This window comes from Rhinatrema bivittatum, chromosome 5, assembly GCF_901001135.1.
Source record: "Rhinatrema bivittatum chromosome 5, aRhiBiv1.1, whole genome shotgun sequence".
Classification (NCBI taxonomy): Eukaryota; Metazoa; Chordata; class Amphibia; order Gymnophiona; family Rhinatrematidae; genus Rhinatrema; species Rhinatrema bivittatum.
The window spans coordinates 120,960,111-120,978,702 of NC_042619.1; the positions used below are offsets into that span (position 1 = coordinate 120,960,111).

Here is an 18,592-nt window from a genome sequence, read left to right on the forward strand (position 1 = left end):
GTGTGGTAGAAAAATATGAATACTACAGAAACTAGCCCTAGAGAATCTGTTACCACTAGCATATCTGAGATGTATTTCATAATTGATGGTACTATTTGGAATCAAACTCCTACATTATTGGTCAATGTTATAAAATCTTGTGAGAAAAATTCTAACTTTTTTGCATTTCATATAATACAAAGCCAATTGTGATTATTTCTTATGTAATGATAGTGTCGAAATTGTATCTATCTGTAGGTGTAAGAAGGTTTCCATAACTCTGAATCTCCTGCATTTTGTACATTTATCTAAGGACTTCCCTGTTCCTTTAACAGAGCTTTTTTTTATGCATTATAATGTATGTTGATCTTGTATAATATGTAAATAAGTGGATAGCTTCTTCTTTACATTTTATAGTGAAAATATTATTTTCCTTCAAGCAAAATAGCAACCATTAGTTTGAAAATGGAATTTGGGTAAGTCGTAGAAAAGCTGAAAAGCATAGCGGGCTAAGCAGAGCACCATACAACAGAACCTTTTCTCTGACCTCTCTTCTTCCCAAGAGAGTGGCAGAGTGAAAATGCATTTTAGAAAAAAGGTTCTCTCTTTGGTTACATTCACAAAATACTAGTTAAGAAATCTAAAAATAATTATAATTATTATTAGTTTTACTTTTTTACTTATTATGTAAGTTTATTCATTGTCATCTTTCATTCATTATCTCCGCCATTATATTTGCCAATCTTCATGTATTTCTGCATATGCCACTCTGGTTCATTAGTTAAGAAATCTGTCATGGCTTTGTAGAGGCTGAGTGCTATCTGAAGTGAAGCTTAAAATGATTGTTCCTAAAAGAGCAAGTGCAGTCGTCTCAAGCTATAGAATTGAAGACAGAGTAAATGATCACTACTTGGGCAAAGCAAAGCTGCAAGTTTAGAAATTGTAGTCAGCTGAGTAATTTCATGCCTCTTCTCTTTTGCAGGATTTGCTAACAAGACACAAGTTGGTAGTAGCTGAGTTTCTTGAACAAAATTATGACACAGTAAGTACAAATTGATTTAACCCTTCATGTCAGTGTCTGATGATTATTATTTTTTTTGCAATAAATTGGGCAGATTAGATGGGCCAGATGGTCTCTTTCTGCTAACATCCACTATATAACTTTGTTAAATTTGTTTAAGCCCTTATATTTTATGCTATCTCTTTTTATAGAGGGCAGTTTTCAAAGTCATGTACGTGAGTACATTGGTTATCTGAAAAGTGCCCTGCCTCTCTCCAGTCAGAAATGCACATGGGGTTCCACAGCATATGTATTTTTTAGCTGCAATTGGGGGAAGGTATTCCCAGGGGCTCATTTTGGCCAGGCCCAAAAGATAGCATGCGTAGATGGTATTTTCAAATCTGGGCATTATTTTCCCTAAAAATTCTACCAACATAAAAAGCAAGTATGAAAGGCTGGAAGGTGCGTGTGTACTTTCCATTAGAACTTTGGTGCAAAATCATTGGGTAAAAAGTACCTGTGGACTTTACCCCAAAGCTCACAATAGGAAAATTGCCCCCATATTGACCATTTGATCAGATAGTTGTTATGGCATCTGTATTTATGGAGCAATCATCTAGACCAGTGGTTCCCAAACCTGTCCTGGAGCTCCCCCAGCCAGTCGTGTTTTTGGGATATTCACAAAGAATATGCATGAGAGAAATTTGCATGCACTGCCTCCACTGTATGCACATTTATCTCTTGCATACTTATTGTAGGTATCCTGAAAACATGACTGTTGGGGTCTCCCCAGGAAAGGTTTGGGAGCCACTGATAGAACAAGCTTGCGACCATGTGTATTTCCATTTCATTTTGCATTAAATACGGGAAAAAATTGTTAAAAGAAAAGTTTAAATTGTGCTAGCCTATCGGCCTTAATGTATACTTAGGCAAACTTTATTTTCAGTGGAACATAGGTGTTTCGCTGCTGTAAAACTGGTGTGAATATCAGGTCACATGTACTACTACTATTACCGCTTTATTATTTCTAAAGTGGTACTAGAGGTATACAGTGCTGTACAGACCCATGAAAGAGACAGTCCTCCTTAGTCTCATAAAGGCATAGTAACATAGGGAGATGGTGGACAAACAAAGCCTATGGAAGATGCGTTTGTTGTAGAGAAGTGCTTAGGGTTAAAAGAACTTTAAATACCGTGTGCAATTATGGTCGCTGCATCTCAAAAAAGATATAGTTGCAGTGGAGAAAGTACAGAGAAGGGCGACCAAAATGATAACGGCTCCCTTATAAGAAAAGGCTAAAGAGGTTAGGGCTGTTCAGTAGGGATGTGAATCGTTTTTTGACGATTTAAAATATCGTCCGATATATTTTAAATCATCAAAAATCGTTAGAGGCGATATTTAATAGGAATTCCCCCGATTTATCGTCAAATCGTAAATCAGGGGGAGGGGAAGGGGGAGGACGGGAAAACCGGCACACTAAAACATCCCTAAAACCCACCCCGACCCTTTAAAATAAATCCCCCACCCTCCCGAAGCCCCCCAAAATGTCTTCAATTACCTGGGGTCCAGTGGGGGGGGGTCCCGTTGTGATCTTCCACTCTCGGGCCACGAGTACGTTGATAGAAAATGGCGCCGGCGCTACCTTTGGCCTGTCAAATGACAGGGCAAAGGTAGCGCCGGCGCCATTTTGGTTCCTGTCCCCGACGTCACGAGCGTAGAAGATCGCTCCCGGACCCCCGCTGGACCCCCAGGGACTTTTGGCCAGCTTGGGGGGGTCTCCTGACCCCCACAAGACTTGCCAAAAGTCCAGCGGGGGTCCGGGAATGACCTCCTGCACTCGAATCGTGTTGCCGTAATGAAAAATGGCGGCGGCGGCCATATGGCAATATTGCCGTACTGCAAAATGGCGCCGGCCATATGGCCGGCGCCATTTTTCATTACGGCAACACGATTCGAGTGCAGGAGGTCGTTCCCGGACCCCCGCTGGACTTTTGGCAAGTCTTGTGGGAGTCAGGAGGCCCCCCCAAGCTGGCCAAAAGTCCCTGGGGGTCCAGTGGGGGTCCGGGAGCGATCTTCTACGCTCGTGACGTCGGGGACAGGAACCAAAATGGCGCCGGCGCCATTTTCTATCAACGCACTCGTGGCCCGAGAGTGGAAGATCACAACTGGACCCCCCCCCACTGGACCCCAGGTAATTGAAGACATTTTGGGGGGATTCGGGAGGGTGGGGGATTTATTTTAAAGGGTCGGGGTGGGTTTTAGGGATGTTTTAGTGTGACGGTTTTCCCGCCCTCCACCGATTTACGATTTACACGATATTTTAAAAAACAAAACCACGGCTATCCGATTCCCTCCCCCCCCCCCCCCCCCCCCCCAGCCGAAATCGATCGTTAAGACGATCGATCACACGATACACATCTCTACTGTTCAGCTTGGAGAAGACACTCCCGAGGGGGATATGATAGAGGGCTACAAAATCATGAAGGGACTTGAATGGATAAATGTGAAGCGGTTATTTACTTTTTCGGATATTACAAGGACTAGGGGGCACTCCATGAAGTTAGCAAGTAGCACATTTAAAACAAATTGGAGAAAATTCTTTTTCACTCAATGTACAATCAAGCGCTGGAATTCATTGCCAGAGGATGTGGTTTAGGTAATTAGTGAAGCTGGGTTTAAAAAAGGTTTGAATAAGTTCCTGAAGGAGAAGGCCATAAACTGCTGTTAATCAATAGGTAATAGCCACTGCTTGCTGCCGGCAGTAGTAGCATGGGATCTATTTAATGTTTGGGTACTTGCCATGTACTCGTGACTTGGATTGGCCACTGTTGGAGACAGGATACTGGACTTGATGGGCCCTTGGTCTTACCCAGTATGTCATATTTTATGTTCTTATGTTCTAAAAGTTTTTAAACTGGATTTGAATACGGCCAGAGAGGAGCACAACACACTGACTCAGGAAATTTTTCCAGGCTTACAGCACAGCCAGTCATAAAGCGCAGTATCAGGAATTGGCAGTGGAGGAGAAGGGTACATTTGAGAGTGAACTGGTCAATGAACAGAGTTCATGAGTGTCAATCTCTTGATAACAGGAGTAAATGTATAAAATTAGAATGTTTTCCAATAAAAATATTGCTGTTCAGAAAAAGAGGTGTGCTTAGGGAAATTTTAGAATTATCACATCACATGGTAACTTACCGCTTCACATGGTATTGTGCGATAATCCCTAATTTTCACGTCTTGTGCAGAAAGAGGGAGAGGAGAGCGAGAATATCTACAAGGCCCTCATAGTAGTGAAGTATTTATATCTCTAAAGGAAGGCCATCGAATAGGTCGAGGTGAGGTGTTGGTGGTGGTTTAGGGGCCAGTTTTGCATGTAGTACACCTTGGTGAAGATTTGATGTCATTTGGAGTGAGGAAAGTCTCACAAAGATGAAACTTCTACTATGTTCTCTCACCCTAGCTTGATGGACTCTATAACAGGGTACCATCAATCTAAGGCAAGAGAACATAGTACAAAATTTCATCTTTGTGAGACTTTCCTCACTCCAAAAGACGTCAAATCTTCACCAAGGTGTACTATGCTGTTCGTACATAACGCATTTTGATGAATGACCCTGTTAGGTGGCTAGAAAGTTAGCAGGTAATGGCTGAAAATGGTCCCCACTATGTATAATAAAGAAATGTATAGCTTCTAGTAGCACTATAGAAATTTAAAGAAGTAATAGTAATAATCTATCCATCTTAGCTCCTTTGTTTGCTTCCAAAGGATGTACATGTAAACGTACTGCATTGAGGAGCATACTATAAAATGAGGTCAGCCAGTATTTGTATTTCCTTAATATTGAGGCAGCAGGAATGTTGCCTTCCTCCTTCCTTAGATTTTGAAGATAGGACCATCAGAGGAGTAAGCCTTGAGAGTAGGGGTTGGATGTCATCTAGGCCAGCGTTTCTCAACCGGTGTGTTGCCAAGCAAGAGCAGGTATGTTGTGGCTTCCCAGTTTACCACTGCCCTGGTTGCTCTTCCCTCCCTCTCCTCTACCCCGGTAAGAAGAAGACATTCTTCCACTAACACTGCTGCTGTTTCCACTGGGCAGGAATGGCAGCAGTGTTAGTGGAAGCTGGCAAGATTAGCAATATGGCCCTTTCTTCTTCCTGCCCCCATGGCCCGGAAGAAGAAGTAGTGATGTACAGTGGGGAATACGGTAAGAAGAGAGGACCTTGTTGCATTCAGAATTAGTGACAGTATTGCGGACCCAGACCAAAAGGAGACATAGCTCACCACAGGAGACAGAGAAGCGTTAGCCTCTCACAGCCAATGGGATTCTTCTTTCTTGGGCTGCAGAGGCTGGAGGAGGACACTGCTGCTGCAGCTGCCATTTGTGGGGGAAGTGGGGTCATGAGTGAGAGCAAGCCAGCGAGCTTATGTGTATGTGTTTGAGAGCGTGTGTGTGTGAGAGAGAGTATGTATATGTGAGAGAGAGCATGTGTGTAAGAGAACATGTATGTAAGGGAGCCTGTGTGTGTAAAAATGAAAGAGCATTTTTGTGACAGCATGTGTGATTGAGAGAGAGAGAGATTCTTGTCAAGAAGGTGACATATGCAAGAGAGACTGGTTGAGGGGTGTGTGTGTGAGAGAGAGAGCATGGGAGTGTGAAGCCTGTGTGTGTACATGAGAGAGAGAGAAACTGGTCGGGGAGGTGACTGATGTACTTATGTTAGCAAAGTATTTTTACAATTTTTATATTTTATTGCTATATTTATTTATTAAAACATTTTTATTCTGCCTCTAGTGGCAGTGCCATGCTAAGCGGAAACATTATTATCAAACAAGCAATAAACAATCAGCAATAAAAATTACATGAAAACCTCTCTGAATAATATTCCCTTAACATTTGAAATCAGTGAGCTCCCTTAACTCCACAGCTAAATAATTCCTCAACACAACTCTCCCAAAAGAAATAGCCCGTGACTTTGTATCATTGTGTTATATTATGAAGCTGTGCATGAATTATTTACTGATATATTTATACATTAGGGATGTATCTTATAATTGTATTTTATTGTTGTATTGTATTAGTTTGATGCTGTATTTTGACTATTGTATTGCTTTGAACTGCTTTAGGTCAAATTTCTGTTTGAGGGTGATGGTATACAAGTATAATATAACATAACAAGCCAGGGTAAATTTATGGACATTGAAAAAATGAACAAAAAAAAGACATGTCCTGTAAAAATAATTTCCTGTCCATTAAAATATTGTGTTGGTCTTTGTTCAGTCCTGTAATTTTTTGATACTGTGCATGTAGGAAAGAAAAAGTTTGTCTTTTAAAAGTGCAGCTCTTTGCACAGTGTGCCAAATATTGATTTCTACTAGACACACTGGGGCAGATTTTCAAAGCCCTACGTGCGCCGGGCCCTAAGTTGTGCCTGCCCAGAGGCAGGCACAACTTATAAAATAAAGGTTGGGGGTGGGATTTAGATAGGGCTGGGGAGCGGGTTAGGTGGGGGGGGGGGGGGGGAAGGGGGGGGGGGGGGCGGAAGGAAAGTTCTCTCCGAGGCCGCTCCGATTTTGGAGCGGCCTTGGAGGGAACGGGGAAAGCCAGCAGGGGTCCCCAAGGGCTCAGTGCGCGTAAGGTGCACTATTGTGCACCCCCTTGCGTGCGCCGACCCTGGATTTTATGACATGTGCGTGGCTGTGCGGCCCGCGCGTAAGTATTAAAATCCGGCCCACTGTGCAGAAAAAAGCTCTACAGTGATAACATGGAATGTAAAACAGATGGAGTGGCCACAGAGCAGAGCTAAATCGACTTGTGAGAGGTGAGGTTGCTATTTTGTATGCTTTCACTTTAGGAAAAACATGTCTGTAAAAAAAAAAAAAAGTTTAGCTGTCAGTAAAAGAAATGCTTCATGAGCTGGCAAACCCCAGTACATGTCCTAAGAACCTTTGGAGTATTATGTCAAACAGCCTAGCTATAACAGTTAAATTATACTATACTTGTGTACTGCCGCCATCAAACAAGTTTGATAGAGGTTTGTTAAATCTTTCATGTAAATCCTGGGACGAAAACATACTTGAATATACTCTATCCCAAGGAGTAGATGAAGATCATACCACCAAGGCCAGATTTAAGATTTTGGTGCCTATAGGCAGAGGGTAGAGTGGCATACTTTGAAGCTATGCCAGATTACAACCCTAATACAAGAAGAGGCAGACCCCTGTTTGGTCTGGAAATTTGAGGCCTTCAAAATGGGGTGCCCTAGGCAGTTGCCTATGCCTAAATCCGGGCCTGCGTATGACTGTAATACTCTTTCTAGAAGAGTACTTTTCTAATGTGTTGTCCTTTTTGCTGTGATTTACAATATCAAATGTAGATTGTCTGGAAGGTTACAACTAATGTCCTAAGAGATAGAAAACATGCCTTACAGGAACTTAAAATTGCCTTCAGTCGTCATAGTCCCCTGGAAGTCACTTTCTCATCCAAGAGGACTGGAGAGCTCATCTATTTGCCATGGTAGCCATATGCGAAATTGAGCGCAAAATGTAAGCACCAGATAAAAATGCTTTAAGAGCCAGGAGCTCTTATTCAGGGGAAAATGGCTGCACACAGCATACAGTAACGTTTAGAATTCCAGGCATGAGAAAACACCAGAAGGCAGGAAACTAGGTTACAGATTCAGGAAAATTGTCAGAACACATATAGAATGGGGGAAAAAGAGGAAATTAAGTGATTGGGCAAGTTTCATCTCTGTGATACTGATCTCTGAACAAGCCAGCTGCTGTTGAGCTCTCAGATCTATGCCCTTCTCCTAACCTTGTCCAAACGTCACCAACACAGTAGGGGGGGTTTCCTCCGCTGCCTGTTTCATTTTCTTCTTCACCTAAATTAAGATTTTTTTCTATTTGAAAAACAAAAAAAGAGTTCTAGTTCCTTTTTCTTCTGTTTCAAGAAGCTTCATAACTATTTTTTGTTTGTCGGTTTAAGAAAGTAGAACAGAGGCGTTTTTTTCCTATTTTTTGAAAACCATTCTTCTAATCATTTGAAAAAGAGAGTTGTAGAGGGCTGGTGGGAAAGCTTGTTTTGACAACAGCCATTAGACATCTGCCAAGTTCCACAGTGATCAGGCTGGAGTCTCTGAATGCCGAGCTGACACAGACAGCGGTGTCTTTCTGCCTGCAGCTGAGACAACAGTGGAAACAGTTTTGCTCATGTGACCTGGTTTGGTCCAATCACAGCAAAGCCACAGGTTTTTCAATACTAAAATATTAACAGGTCATTAATGCCATAGATTCCTTTCAGAATCAATTGGCACGGCAGCACAGCAATGGGTGATGTCAGTTTAGAGAAGATTTTTAATTTTTAATTTATGAAATTTCCCTGCCAAGAAAGATTCCTTTGAAGGGAATGCACTTATTACAGAAGTATCATGTACACTAAAGACTTTTCTATACCTAAAATATAAATGTACTTTGCTGGGTTGGTCCCAGGGCTCAGTAGGCAGTCTTTGCACTGCCATGCAAGAAATCTGGGTTTGATTCTTGAGCTCGACTTCTGCTGTGCAGGACATTACAAAGGCAGTGTTCATAGACCCTGGTGGGGGGAGTGAGTCTCCGCTACTGCACAGTGGTAACGTGCAGTGACCAGACTTAGAGGATAACTTTCAAACAAATGTGCAGTAGCATATGCATGGGTATATGGCTGTGATCAAATTATGCCAGCATTTCATAACCCACACATATGATACATAAAATATGCATATCTCTACCCCGCAACATATGCGCGTATGTATGCTTACGCATGAATACATGCAGTGTATTGAAACAAATTCAGACAACCACCAACAAGGACTGAACTTCACAATCTGGGTAAACAAATAAGAGTGGGGGTAGCTTGTTTATTACGGCGGTTACTACCCTAAACCAATTAAGCCTGATACATCACTTTGAATACATATACAGCACTGCTCTTTGCTTCAACAGTAGGGGGAAATGTGGAAAATAGGATTTACATTCAACAAGGCATTGATCTGTGTAGTCTGGGTAACCAAGCATCGGTGCAAGGTCAAGATCTGGAGTAACCATTAAGCTTTATGCTCACCTTTGATGCAACTCCAACATTACTCTCTGCATCAATGGCAGGGGATGGCAGGAAATTTGAATCAAACAGTTACCAACAAGAGCCCTGAACTTGCTGGTAGATGAAACAGATAAGTATGGGAAAATAATGAAACAGATACGTGTGGGAGCTTGCTGGGCAGACTGGATGGGCCGATTGGTCTTTTTCTGCTGTCATTTCTAGGTTTCTAGGAATTGAACATGTGTATATTTCCTACCTGTTTAAAAAAAATATATGTGCATATAGGGGCAGATTTTCAAAGCCCTACGCGTGCCGGGCCTATTTTCAAAAGGCCTGGCGGCGCGGGTGTATGTCCCGGGTCTTTTCTGAATAGGCGGGCGCGGGGCAGGGGTGGGGCAGACGGTCCGGGGGTGTGGTTGGGAGGCGTGGCTGAGGACTCCGGCACCATGGCCGGGGGATCACGTACCGGTAGGTGTAACTTCCACAACAATGGTACGGGGGGGGGGGGGTTCAGGCTGGGGGGCAGGACAGGTAGGGGAAGGGAAGGTGGGGGGGGGGGGGAAGGAAAGTTCTGCTCCGATTTTGGAGTGGCCTCGGAATTTGTTTGGTTAAATGCTGTGCGCGCAGGTTTTAAAATCGGGTGTACATTTGTGCGTGCCGGGTAGCACACGCAAATGTAGGCCGCGCACGTAACTCTTAAAATCTGCCCCATATTTTACATGCAAAGGTAAAGTAGGATTTACTCTCGGAAGTCAGCCAATTTTTAAACACGTATGCGTGTGTGGATGAAATTAACCAATTTGCCAATTAGGTCACCAGTTTACAATGTCCTTCTTCAAGATATCAACTTTCCTGGTTCTTCAACCTGAACTCCCCCAGTTCACCCAGAGCTCCCACCCAGTCATTACTATACAAAAGTCTCGTTTAATATCACTTACGCCAGATAATTAGCAGGTATACAAATAAACAAGTAAGCTAACAAATGTTTGCACGTGTCTTTTAAAATAGCAACATTTGTGCATAAGTGTTGGCCATACCTCTGTTTTGCTCCTTTTTTATGAAAGTATTTTCAATGTTTATAAAATAGGGAATACGTGAGTACAGGCACGTGCGTACATGCTTATTTTTATGCATGTAACATTTTTATTTATTTATTTTAAAATTCTTCTATACCGTCAAGTTAGTTCACCATCACAACAGTTTACATAAAGGCACAAAAATAAAAATATGATTGGTATAGATTACAAATTAAACATGTGCCAACATAGAACTTTTGAAAATTCACCCCTAAGTGCGCATTTGTTTCTGATTCCTAGAGAGCCAGAATACTATGGCTGCTACCTGAGGATTTTCATGATGGCTGGAGTTAGAGGGTAGGGTGGGTTAAAAAAAAAAAAAACGGAGGAAAACCCCGGGTAGTTGTAAATGAAGGCTCATGGCACTGTAGCCCTAGTAGAGGCTGGTTCTGATCTGGAAGCCCAAAGGAGCAGCAGGAAACTGCTGGAGTAAATAGAAAAAGCAGTTTACATTCTCTTTCCTTGTAAGAGTCATTGTTCAGACCTAGCTTCTCTATAGAAGAATGTAATGGACTTCATACTCAAGTGGGTAATTTTCAAAGCTATTTCTACAGTAAAAACATTTTACCTATGAAAAAGAGCTTTTTAAAAAATTGCTCTCCCTATATGTGCATAAATTTGTATGCATAGGGTGTCTATGCATAGGAGCTTAACCACAGTGACAAGAGGCATTCTTTCATTTTGAAAATTGATGCAAAGTTGGTGGATAAAATGTATCTCAGACTTTGCATTTATGTGTCTAGTCTTAAAATTACCCCCAAAGCAATAATTTTGTAACAGTCCAAATAAATTAGGCAGCAAATACGTGCAAAAGCTACACCAGTTTTCAAAAGGAAAGTATACGCATACATTCTCTTTTGAAAATTATTCCACCAAAACTATCTGCACACAGTCAAACCTGGCAAATTATGTACAGAACCTTTTTGTGAAATTTTACGCACATATTTTTTAAAATGCAAAATTATGTCCATAAGTGCAAACCCCTGCCCAACCCTACACCCTCACTCAGTCCAAATACAATTATGTGTGAACGTGTTATACATGCATATTGGGTGGAAAGTTTTGTAGAAGGCCATTTCTGTGCAATAAAATATTGTTTTACCTGCAGAAGTTGTTTTGAAAATGTCCCTCTGAAAGTGTAGTAGTTTACAACAGAACTTGAAATGGAGTGAATTTTGTCAGGTCTTTATTCAGACACTGGCCTGGATAAAGTTATCTAAGTAACTTTGCTTGGTTATTCAGTGTCGCGACTACAACATTGAATATACCTGGTTATGTTGAAGTTAGCCAGATAAATGTATCTGGCTACCTTTTAGGACTGCTTTCTGGCAATACTAAAGTTATCTGCCTATGTCAGTCGATTAACTCTGAAAATCAGCCTTTATCCAGCTAATGTAACTGAATAACTCGCCCTGCCCTGGACTTATCCAGCTAACTTTTTTAGCCAGATAAAAAGGTTAGCCAGCTAAATCCAAGGTGGTCAGACCAGCAGAATTTTAAATCCTGCCGTTTGTCTGGTTAAGTGCAGCGTTTAACCAGACAATCGATTTTCAGAAAAAGTGTGATCGCAGGAGATTCAAGATGGCGACTTAGAGGAAAGACATGCCATGTGGAGCTCCAAACATTGTGATTCTTTTTTTCTTGGTTCTCTGCTATGCCACATACTAAGCGGAAGGGAAGGGTTAAGGAAGGTTCCTCCGCTCCTTCTCTACCTGCCCTGATACAACAGCGTATCGGTGGCTTCTTCATGCCAGCAGAAGCTAAATCTCCAGGTGAAGCATCCGCTGTAGCGGCAGGAGGTGAGCATTCTCCTGCGCTCATGGACAGTCTAACTTCCTTGAGCTCTGGTAGCTTCTTCCCCCTCCTCTTCGCTCTGCAATTTCGGGGCCAGGCTACTCACTACGACAGCTGGGATCTGCGTTGGATGATGTAGCAGCTGAGGCTGGCTCCATTTTGTACAGCGCGAATGCCGAGGAAGGACATTTTGCAGGCTTCCTGCTACCGCCAATGTGCCAGCAAAGTTCAGAAGTGGCCGTGGGCCATCAGGATTTTCCACCTTTAGCTTCCACCTCTGAAGGAAGGGAAGAACTGGCTGGTTTTCATGGCGGCATGACTTGTAACCGTCGGGAAGATTCAGTAAGCACCATCCTCTGGATTCTGTTTGGAGTGCCATTGTATCTTTAGAGAAATCTATTACCACTCTGCTTTCAGTTACTATGGATATATATCATCGCATTCAGGCTTTAGATCCTTTGGTCTCCTCTCATAATTCTAAGAAGATTTAGATCAAAAGATTAAACAGCTTCAACTGATTCAGAATGATTTGGTTTAAGGAGACATTGTTAAAACTAAAAATCTGGAGAATTTGGAAAATGCTCTCAAGTATTTAAATTTGAGAGTTTTGAATTTCCCTAGAATCAATTTGAGTTCCCCGTGAGATCAGTTTAAGAAATATCTTACTGATATTTTGAAAATTACTTCTGAAATGTTGTCTCCTATTTCTAAGATTTATTTTACTTCTGTTGCAGAGAAAGAGGATGCTGGTCAGGGTAATCAAGCCCTCACTGCAGTGCCTTCAGATATCTCCATATCTGGAGATGACCAGGTCATGGATTGTGGAACTTTATTAGTTTCATTTTTCATTCTGACTGTGATATGATTCTTAGATTATTTCTTCATAATAGAGAATTTTTATACTTCGGTCAAAAGATTTGGATGTACCCAGACATTGCTAGATCTACTCAACAACGCAGAAATTTTTTTTTAACTTTAAGTAAAAAAGTTAGGCAAATAGGGGCACAGATGATATTACGTTATCCCTGTAAATGGATTTTGAATTTCAATAATGTAAGATATGTATTCTTTGAACCCTCACAGTTGAGAGTTTTTTTAGACTCTCATACAACTGTATATGCTGCTTGCTGATGTAGTTACCGTACTGTTGAGGAATAGTTTGCTGGTCTCTTCTTTCTTCTTAATTTTGCTTTTTCCCATTGCTTGTTAAAAAATATGCTCAGTGGAGCCCTTGGATCTCCCACATTACCTTGTACTTGGCTCTATGGTAACTTTGTTTTCTTTATTGATTTTGATAATATAATGTTTGCTTCCTTACTTTTGACCCTTATTTCAGTGACATATATTGCTGTCTAAATATTTTGAAATTTAATAAAATATATATTTTTTTAAAAAGTGTGTTCGTGAGGAGCTAACTAAAATTAAAGTAGATAAGGCAATGGGACCAGATACGATACATCCAAGAGAACTTAAAGAAGTCCTGGCAGCTCCACTGGCTGACCTTTTCGATGCTTCTATAGAGTTGGGAGTAGTTCCAGAGGAATGGAGATGGGCTTATGCAGTTCCTGTTCATTAAAGTGAAAGTAAGGAGGAGGCTGGGAACTACAGGCCAGTTAGTCTGACATCTGTGGTGCGCAAATTAATGGAATTGCTGCTAAAACAGAGGATAGTGCAGTTTCTGAAATCTAGTGAATTGCAAGATCTGAGGCAACATAGTTTTAGTAGAGGTAGATCTTGTCAGACGAATCTGATCAAGTTCTTTGATTGGGTGATCAGAGAGTTGGATCAAAGCATTGCGCTAGATGTAGTGTACTTGGATTTCAGTAAGGCCTTTGACACAGTTCCTCATAAATAACATTTTTTATTTATTACATTTTAGGATACATTCAAGCAAAACTTGAAAAGAAAACAGTTGACATATAATTATAGGCAAAGATAACCTATATACAGGCCATCAAAAAAATCAATATAGGAAAATTTATTAATGCCAATCTATGATCCAAGACCTCAAGCCCAGGATCCAAACACTATTCCAAGAAGAAATACTAAAAATTATAAAGAAAGTACTAGCTTACAGAGGGGTATCAAATCTATAAAGAGGACTTACATTCCCAACCCTTATGAGGTCAAATAGCATTTGAAGATGAGATTCCCTCAACATTTAACCCTTTATCAATAAGAAAATTAGACAACTGAGATGGATGAAAAAAAGTATAAGAAACATTGTTATATTTTATGAGATATTTACATGGGTATTTCAAAATAAAGAAGGAACCCAATTGCAGGCCTCATCAGGAGGAATTGTTTCCTCTTTTTCTGCATATGTCTAGCTAAGTCCGGAAAAACTCGAACTTTAAGATTAATGAAAGGCTCTAAATGATGTCTGAAGAACATCTTAGAGTCCAATCCTTATCTGATTCCAAAAGAAAGTAAACAATTAAAGTCACTGGTTGAGCTATTTCTCTATCAGTCATCTCCCGGACCCGAATCAACAGGAGATAGAGACTGCATATTTTGTCCTTCATCAGGTTTTTTTCTTAAAAGGATAATAAATCCGTGCACTTGGTGGAATGGCTTGTTCTGGAATCTTTAATACTTCCAGCAAATATTTCCTCCACACATCATTTGCCAAAGTATAAGGAACTTCAGGAAAATTAATCTATGCAGGTTCCTTCCATGGATTTGATTTTCCAAATTTTCAATCCTGTTCATCAAAACCTGATTTTCTTTCATCAGTGTTCACTGTAATTGTCACATTATCAATTTCCAATTTAAAGGTTTCACAAGAACGGCTAAACCCCACATTCTCCTCTTTAAAAATCTGAACTTGATTTTCAATCTGGGTAACTTGTTTAACCAAAGGATTTAGCTGAGCTATTAAATTAGAATTTAAAGTCACAATAGCTTCCCATATAGTTTCTAAGGAGAATGTAGGAGGTCTTACTATGACAAAGGGACTAACAGAAGGTAATTCCAAAGATAAAGTTGTTCCATGAGCAGATTCCTTTTCAACATGCTGTTGACAACCTCCAGGGGGAACTGCTCCTGAAGCGCCGGCGGTGACCATGCCGAGCTCTGCAGCAGCGATCGCAGGCACTGCGGTCTCAGAATGAGGCTCAGGAGATGCAACATCATCGGCATGCGCCAAGCTCTGTTGCGGTGAGAAGATCCTTGTTGCAGCAAGACTAACAGGAGCTGTCCTTTCCGCCAGAGACAGCGATGTAATTGAATCTGGGACGGAGTTGAGTACTTCTTCTTCTCGACTTACTTTCAGCGATTCACTTCCCGGCAAGCCGACCCCTCGCTGCACGTGCACATCCATTGGGCCAACAATCGGACCCTCAGGAGGGGGCACTGACACCTCCCTCTCCTTGGCCCTTCACTTGCGGCTAGAATGAGGCATAATGGACGAAGTAGGAAACCAAGACGAGAAGAGAGATGTGATGCCGTGTAGAGCTAGATCACCATTTTAGATCCTCTTGGCACATAAATAAATTTAATGCCCTGCTGGCTGAGTGGGAAGCAGCAGTGGGTAGTGGTAAATGGATTTTACTCTGAAGAGGGGGGCGTTACTATCAGTGTGGCTCAATGATCCGTCTTTGGACCGGTTCTTTTCAACATAGCGTAAGAGTTGTTGGGAAAGGTTTGTCTTTTTGACAATGATACCAAAATTTGCAATATGGTAGACAGTGAGAAAGATGTAGAAAACATGAGAAGGATCTAGCAAAGCTTGAGGAATAGTCTTGAGTCTGGCAGCTAAGATTTCATGCAAAAAAATTCAGAGTAATGCATTTTAGGCTGCAAAAATCCAAGGGAGTGGTACAGTATTGGAGGTAAAATTCTTCTAAGCACAAAAGAAGAGCAGGATCTGGGGGTGATTATATCTTATGATCTGAAGATGGTCAAACAGGTGGATAAAGCGATGGTAAAAGCCAGAAAGATGCTTAACTGCATAGGGAGAGGAATGGTCAGCAGAAAACAGTAGGTGATATTGCCCCTGTATAGGTCCCTGGTGAGACCGTGTGTACAATTCTGGAAACTGCACCTTCAAAAGAATATAAACAGGATGGAGTCAGTCCAGAGGGTGGCTTCTAAAATGGTCAGTGGTCTTCATTCTAAGGCATACTTAAAGATCTAAACATACCCTCAAAGAAAGGTGAGATAGGAGAGATATGATACAGATATTTAAATATCTCAAACTTTTCCATGCACAGGAGGAGAGTCTCATCAGAAAGAAAGCTGCAAAATGAGAGGTCATTGGATGAGGGCAAAAGGGAGTAGACTCAGGAGTAAACTTAGGAAATATTTCTTTACAGGTAGGACTTCAAGTGGAGGTGGTGGAGACAAAAATGGTATCTGAATTAAAGAAAACACGGGATAAACACAGGGAAATTCTGAGGGAATGATGGGAATTGTAAGTGCTATATTTATTGGGAAGATGGGCAGGTTAGATGGTCTTTTACTGCTGTCATGTTTCTTTGCTTCTATGCTTTCAGTATTCACCTCTGTATTCATATCCATTAAATCCAAGCAAATATAAAATTGTATTATCTACTAGCTAGAATGCTGAATGTTAGCATATGAATGTGCTTTCTTTTGGATGGGATGATATATTTTTTAGCTATTTTTTAAAAATTTTAAACATTTCATGGGCTGGCTTGTGCACTGCCATGCTGAGTACCTGAGTTGTATTCCCAGTTCAGGTCTTCTGCTCTCCGGGTTGGCCAGGCACAGGGATGCTGAGGAGGCAGCATTTCCTGTGGTGATGGAGCTCGCATCATTGTGCAACAGTGACAACTAGTGGCCAGATTCAGGGCCTTTGATTGCAGCATTCCAGAAGGAGCCTGGTGCGTGCGTGGCCCCTGGCTGAAGACACTCACTGCAACGACTGGGCTGAGTTGGCGAGAGTATAAAATAGATAATAAACAATAATCATGGAAACTTGCAAATGAAGGCTCATGGCATTGGATCCTATTTCTGGTTCTGGCTGAGCATGAAAAAACTGCTGCCAATCTCTACCCACTCAGCTAAAAAAAATACAATTAAGTTCAAGATGTTTTAAAATTACATATTTTGCCTATGGGACTTCTTACTGCCTAGTGTTACCTTGCTTAAATTTGGGCAGACAGAATTTATTATATGAGTTTTTTATTCCAGTAATGCACTTTGTACTGACTTTGTTAAAGAAGAATATCAAGTTGAATTGAATTTAATATGTTTTTTTCATTTTGCAGTCCTTATGCCCATGTTTGTGTACAATAACATACAATAATTTGGGCAGGAGGACCCATTCATTTACATGTATACCCACATATGTGTATCTGTATACGTCATTGGTTTAAATCTGGAGTACCATAAGGACAATTAGCAAAGCAATTTGTATAGGTAAAAAGCATTTTTACCTGCATTAATTGGCTGTCTGAAAATTGCCCTGCCGCATTGGGAAGAGGCATTCCCAGGGGCCATGTTGAAGCTGGGGGAGAGGAACAATATGTGCGTCGATAGCACTTTCAAATCTGCACACGCTCTTTACCAGGAAAATTCTCCCCTCACACAAAGTGGCAGCAAGGACCCAACTTCCTGCAGCTAAGTGAGAGTGCACACGTAGGTTCCTTTACAACAAATTGCTGGAAGGACTGCAGTTAAAAAGTACTTGCAAACTTTGCATACATGTAGGCAGTTTGAATATTGTGGCCCGTATGTACTTGGGTAACATGGCAAAGCGGCAGATGAAATGGGATTCGGGAGCACAGACTGAAATGCCATTGGAAGGGATCTCCCACATGATGGTCTGTTTGCATCAGTTTTCATATGGTCTGCCGCTTTGCCCCAGTTTCACTTTGAAACTTGCCACGGGTACAGAATACCCATTGACATTTGGTGCCTGCTTTTTCTTTGGATTCTTTTTTTCATGGAATACATGAAGCACATAGGGGGCTGATGCAAAACAGTGCGCTCAGCTGAGCACACTGTTTAACCCACGGTTGGATGCATGTTTTGGATGCGCATCCACAGCCCCTAATGCTATAAGGGGATTAGCGCGTCCAATGCGCTGCGAAACTAATAGCGCTCATCACATGCAAATACATGTTGATGAGGCTATTAGTTATTCACCCCACATGCAAAAAAAGTGCGCTGGACCCGCACATTTTTCGCTCGGAAATTAACGCCTGACCAGAGCAGATGTTAATTTCTGAGCACTCCAAAACGTTGTAGAGAAAAGCAGAAAATACTGCTTTTCTGTACATCCGACTTAATATCGTGGCAATATTAAGTCGGAGGAACCAAAAGTTAAAACAATTAAAAAATTTTTAAAAAGTGCCGGCGGTCAGGTTAGGGAAACGGACGCTCAGTTAGCAAGCATCCATTTTCCTAAACCGTGGCTGTGCACCAGTTAGGAAAATGGACGCTCGTAAAATTGAGTGTCTGCTTTCCTAACCCGCGGACAGCCGACCTCTCCTAGGTGCCCGCTGCCAAGGAGGCGCTAGGGGCATGCAGTCGACCCTAGCGTCTCCTTGGCAGCACGACCGCTCTTTTAAATATTGCAACGTGAACCCAGGAGAGGTGCCTGGGTGCGCATAGGAGAGCGGTTGCTCAACAGTGAGCGCCTACTTTTTTTGCACTTTTGTTGCATCGGCCCCATAGAGTTGAAAATGCAGTCTGTG

General features: G+C 41.6%; 1 protein-coding gene across 5 annotated transcripts in view; it reads left to right on the forward strand.

The window, feature by feature from the left end:
• The window catches only part of CAB39L (calcium binding protein 39 like), a 198,745-nt gene that overhangs the window by 145,169 nt on the left and 34,984 nt on the right, over positions 1–18,592 (forward strand). For all 5 annotated transcript variants that reach the window (XM_029602855.1, XM_029602857.1, XM_029602856.1 and 2 more), the window contains one exon: positions 962–1,021. In XM_029602855.1, coding sequence (XP_029458715.1) covers positions 962–1,021 — 60 coding nt within the window. The remainder of the gene's footprint in view (positions 1–961; positions 1,022–18,592) is intronic.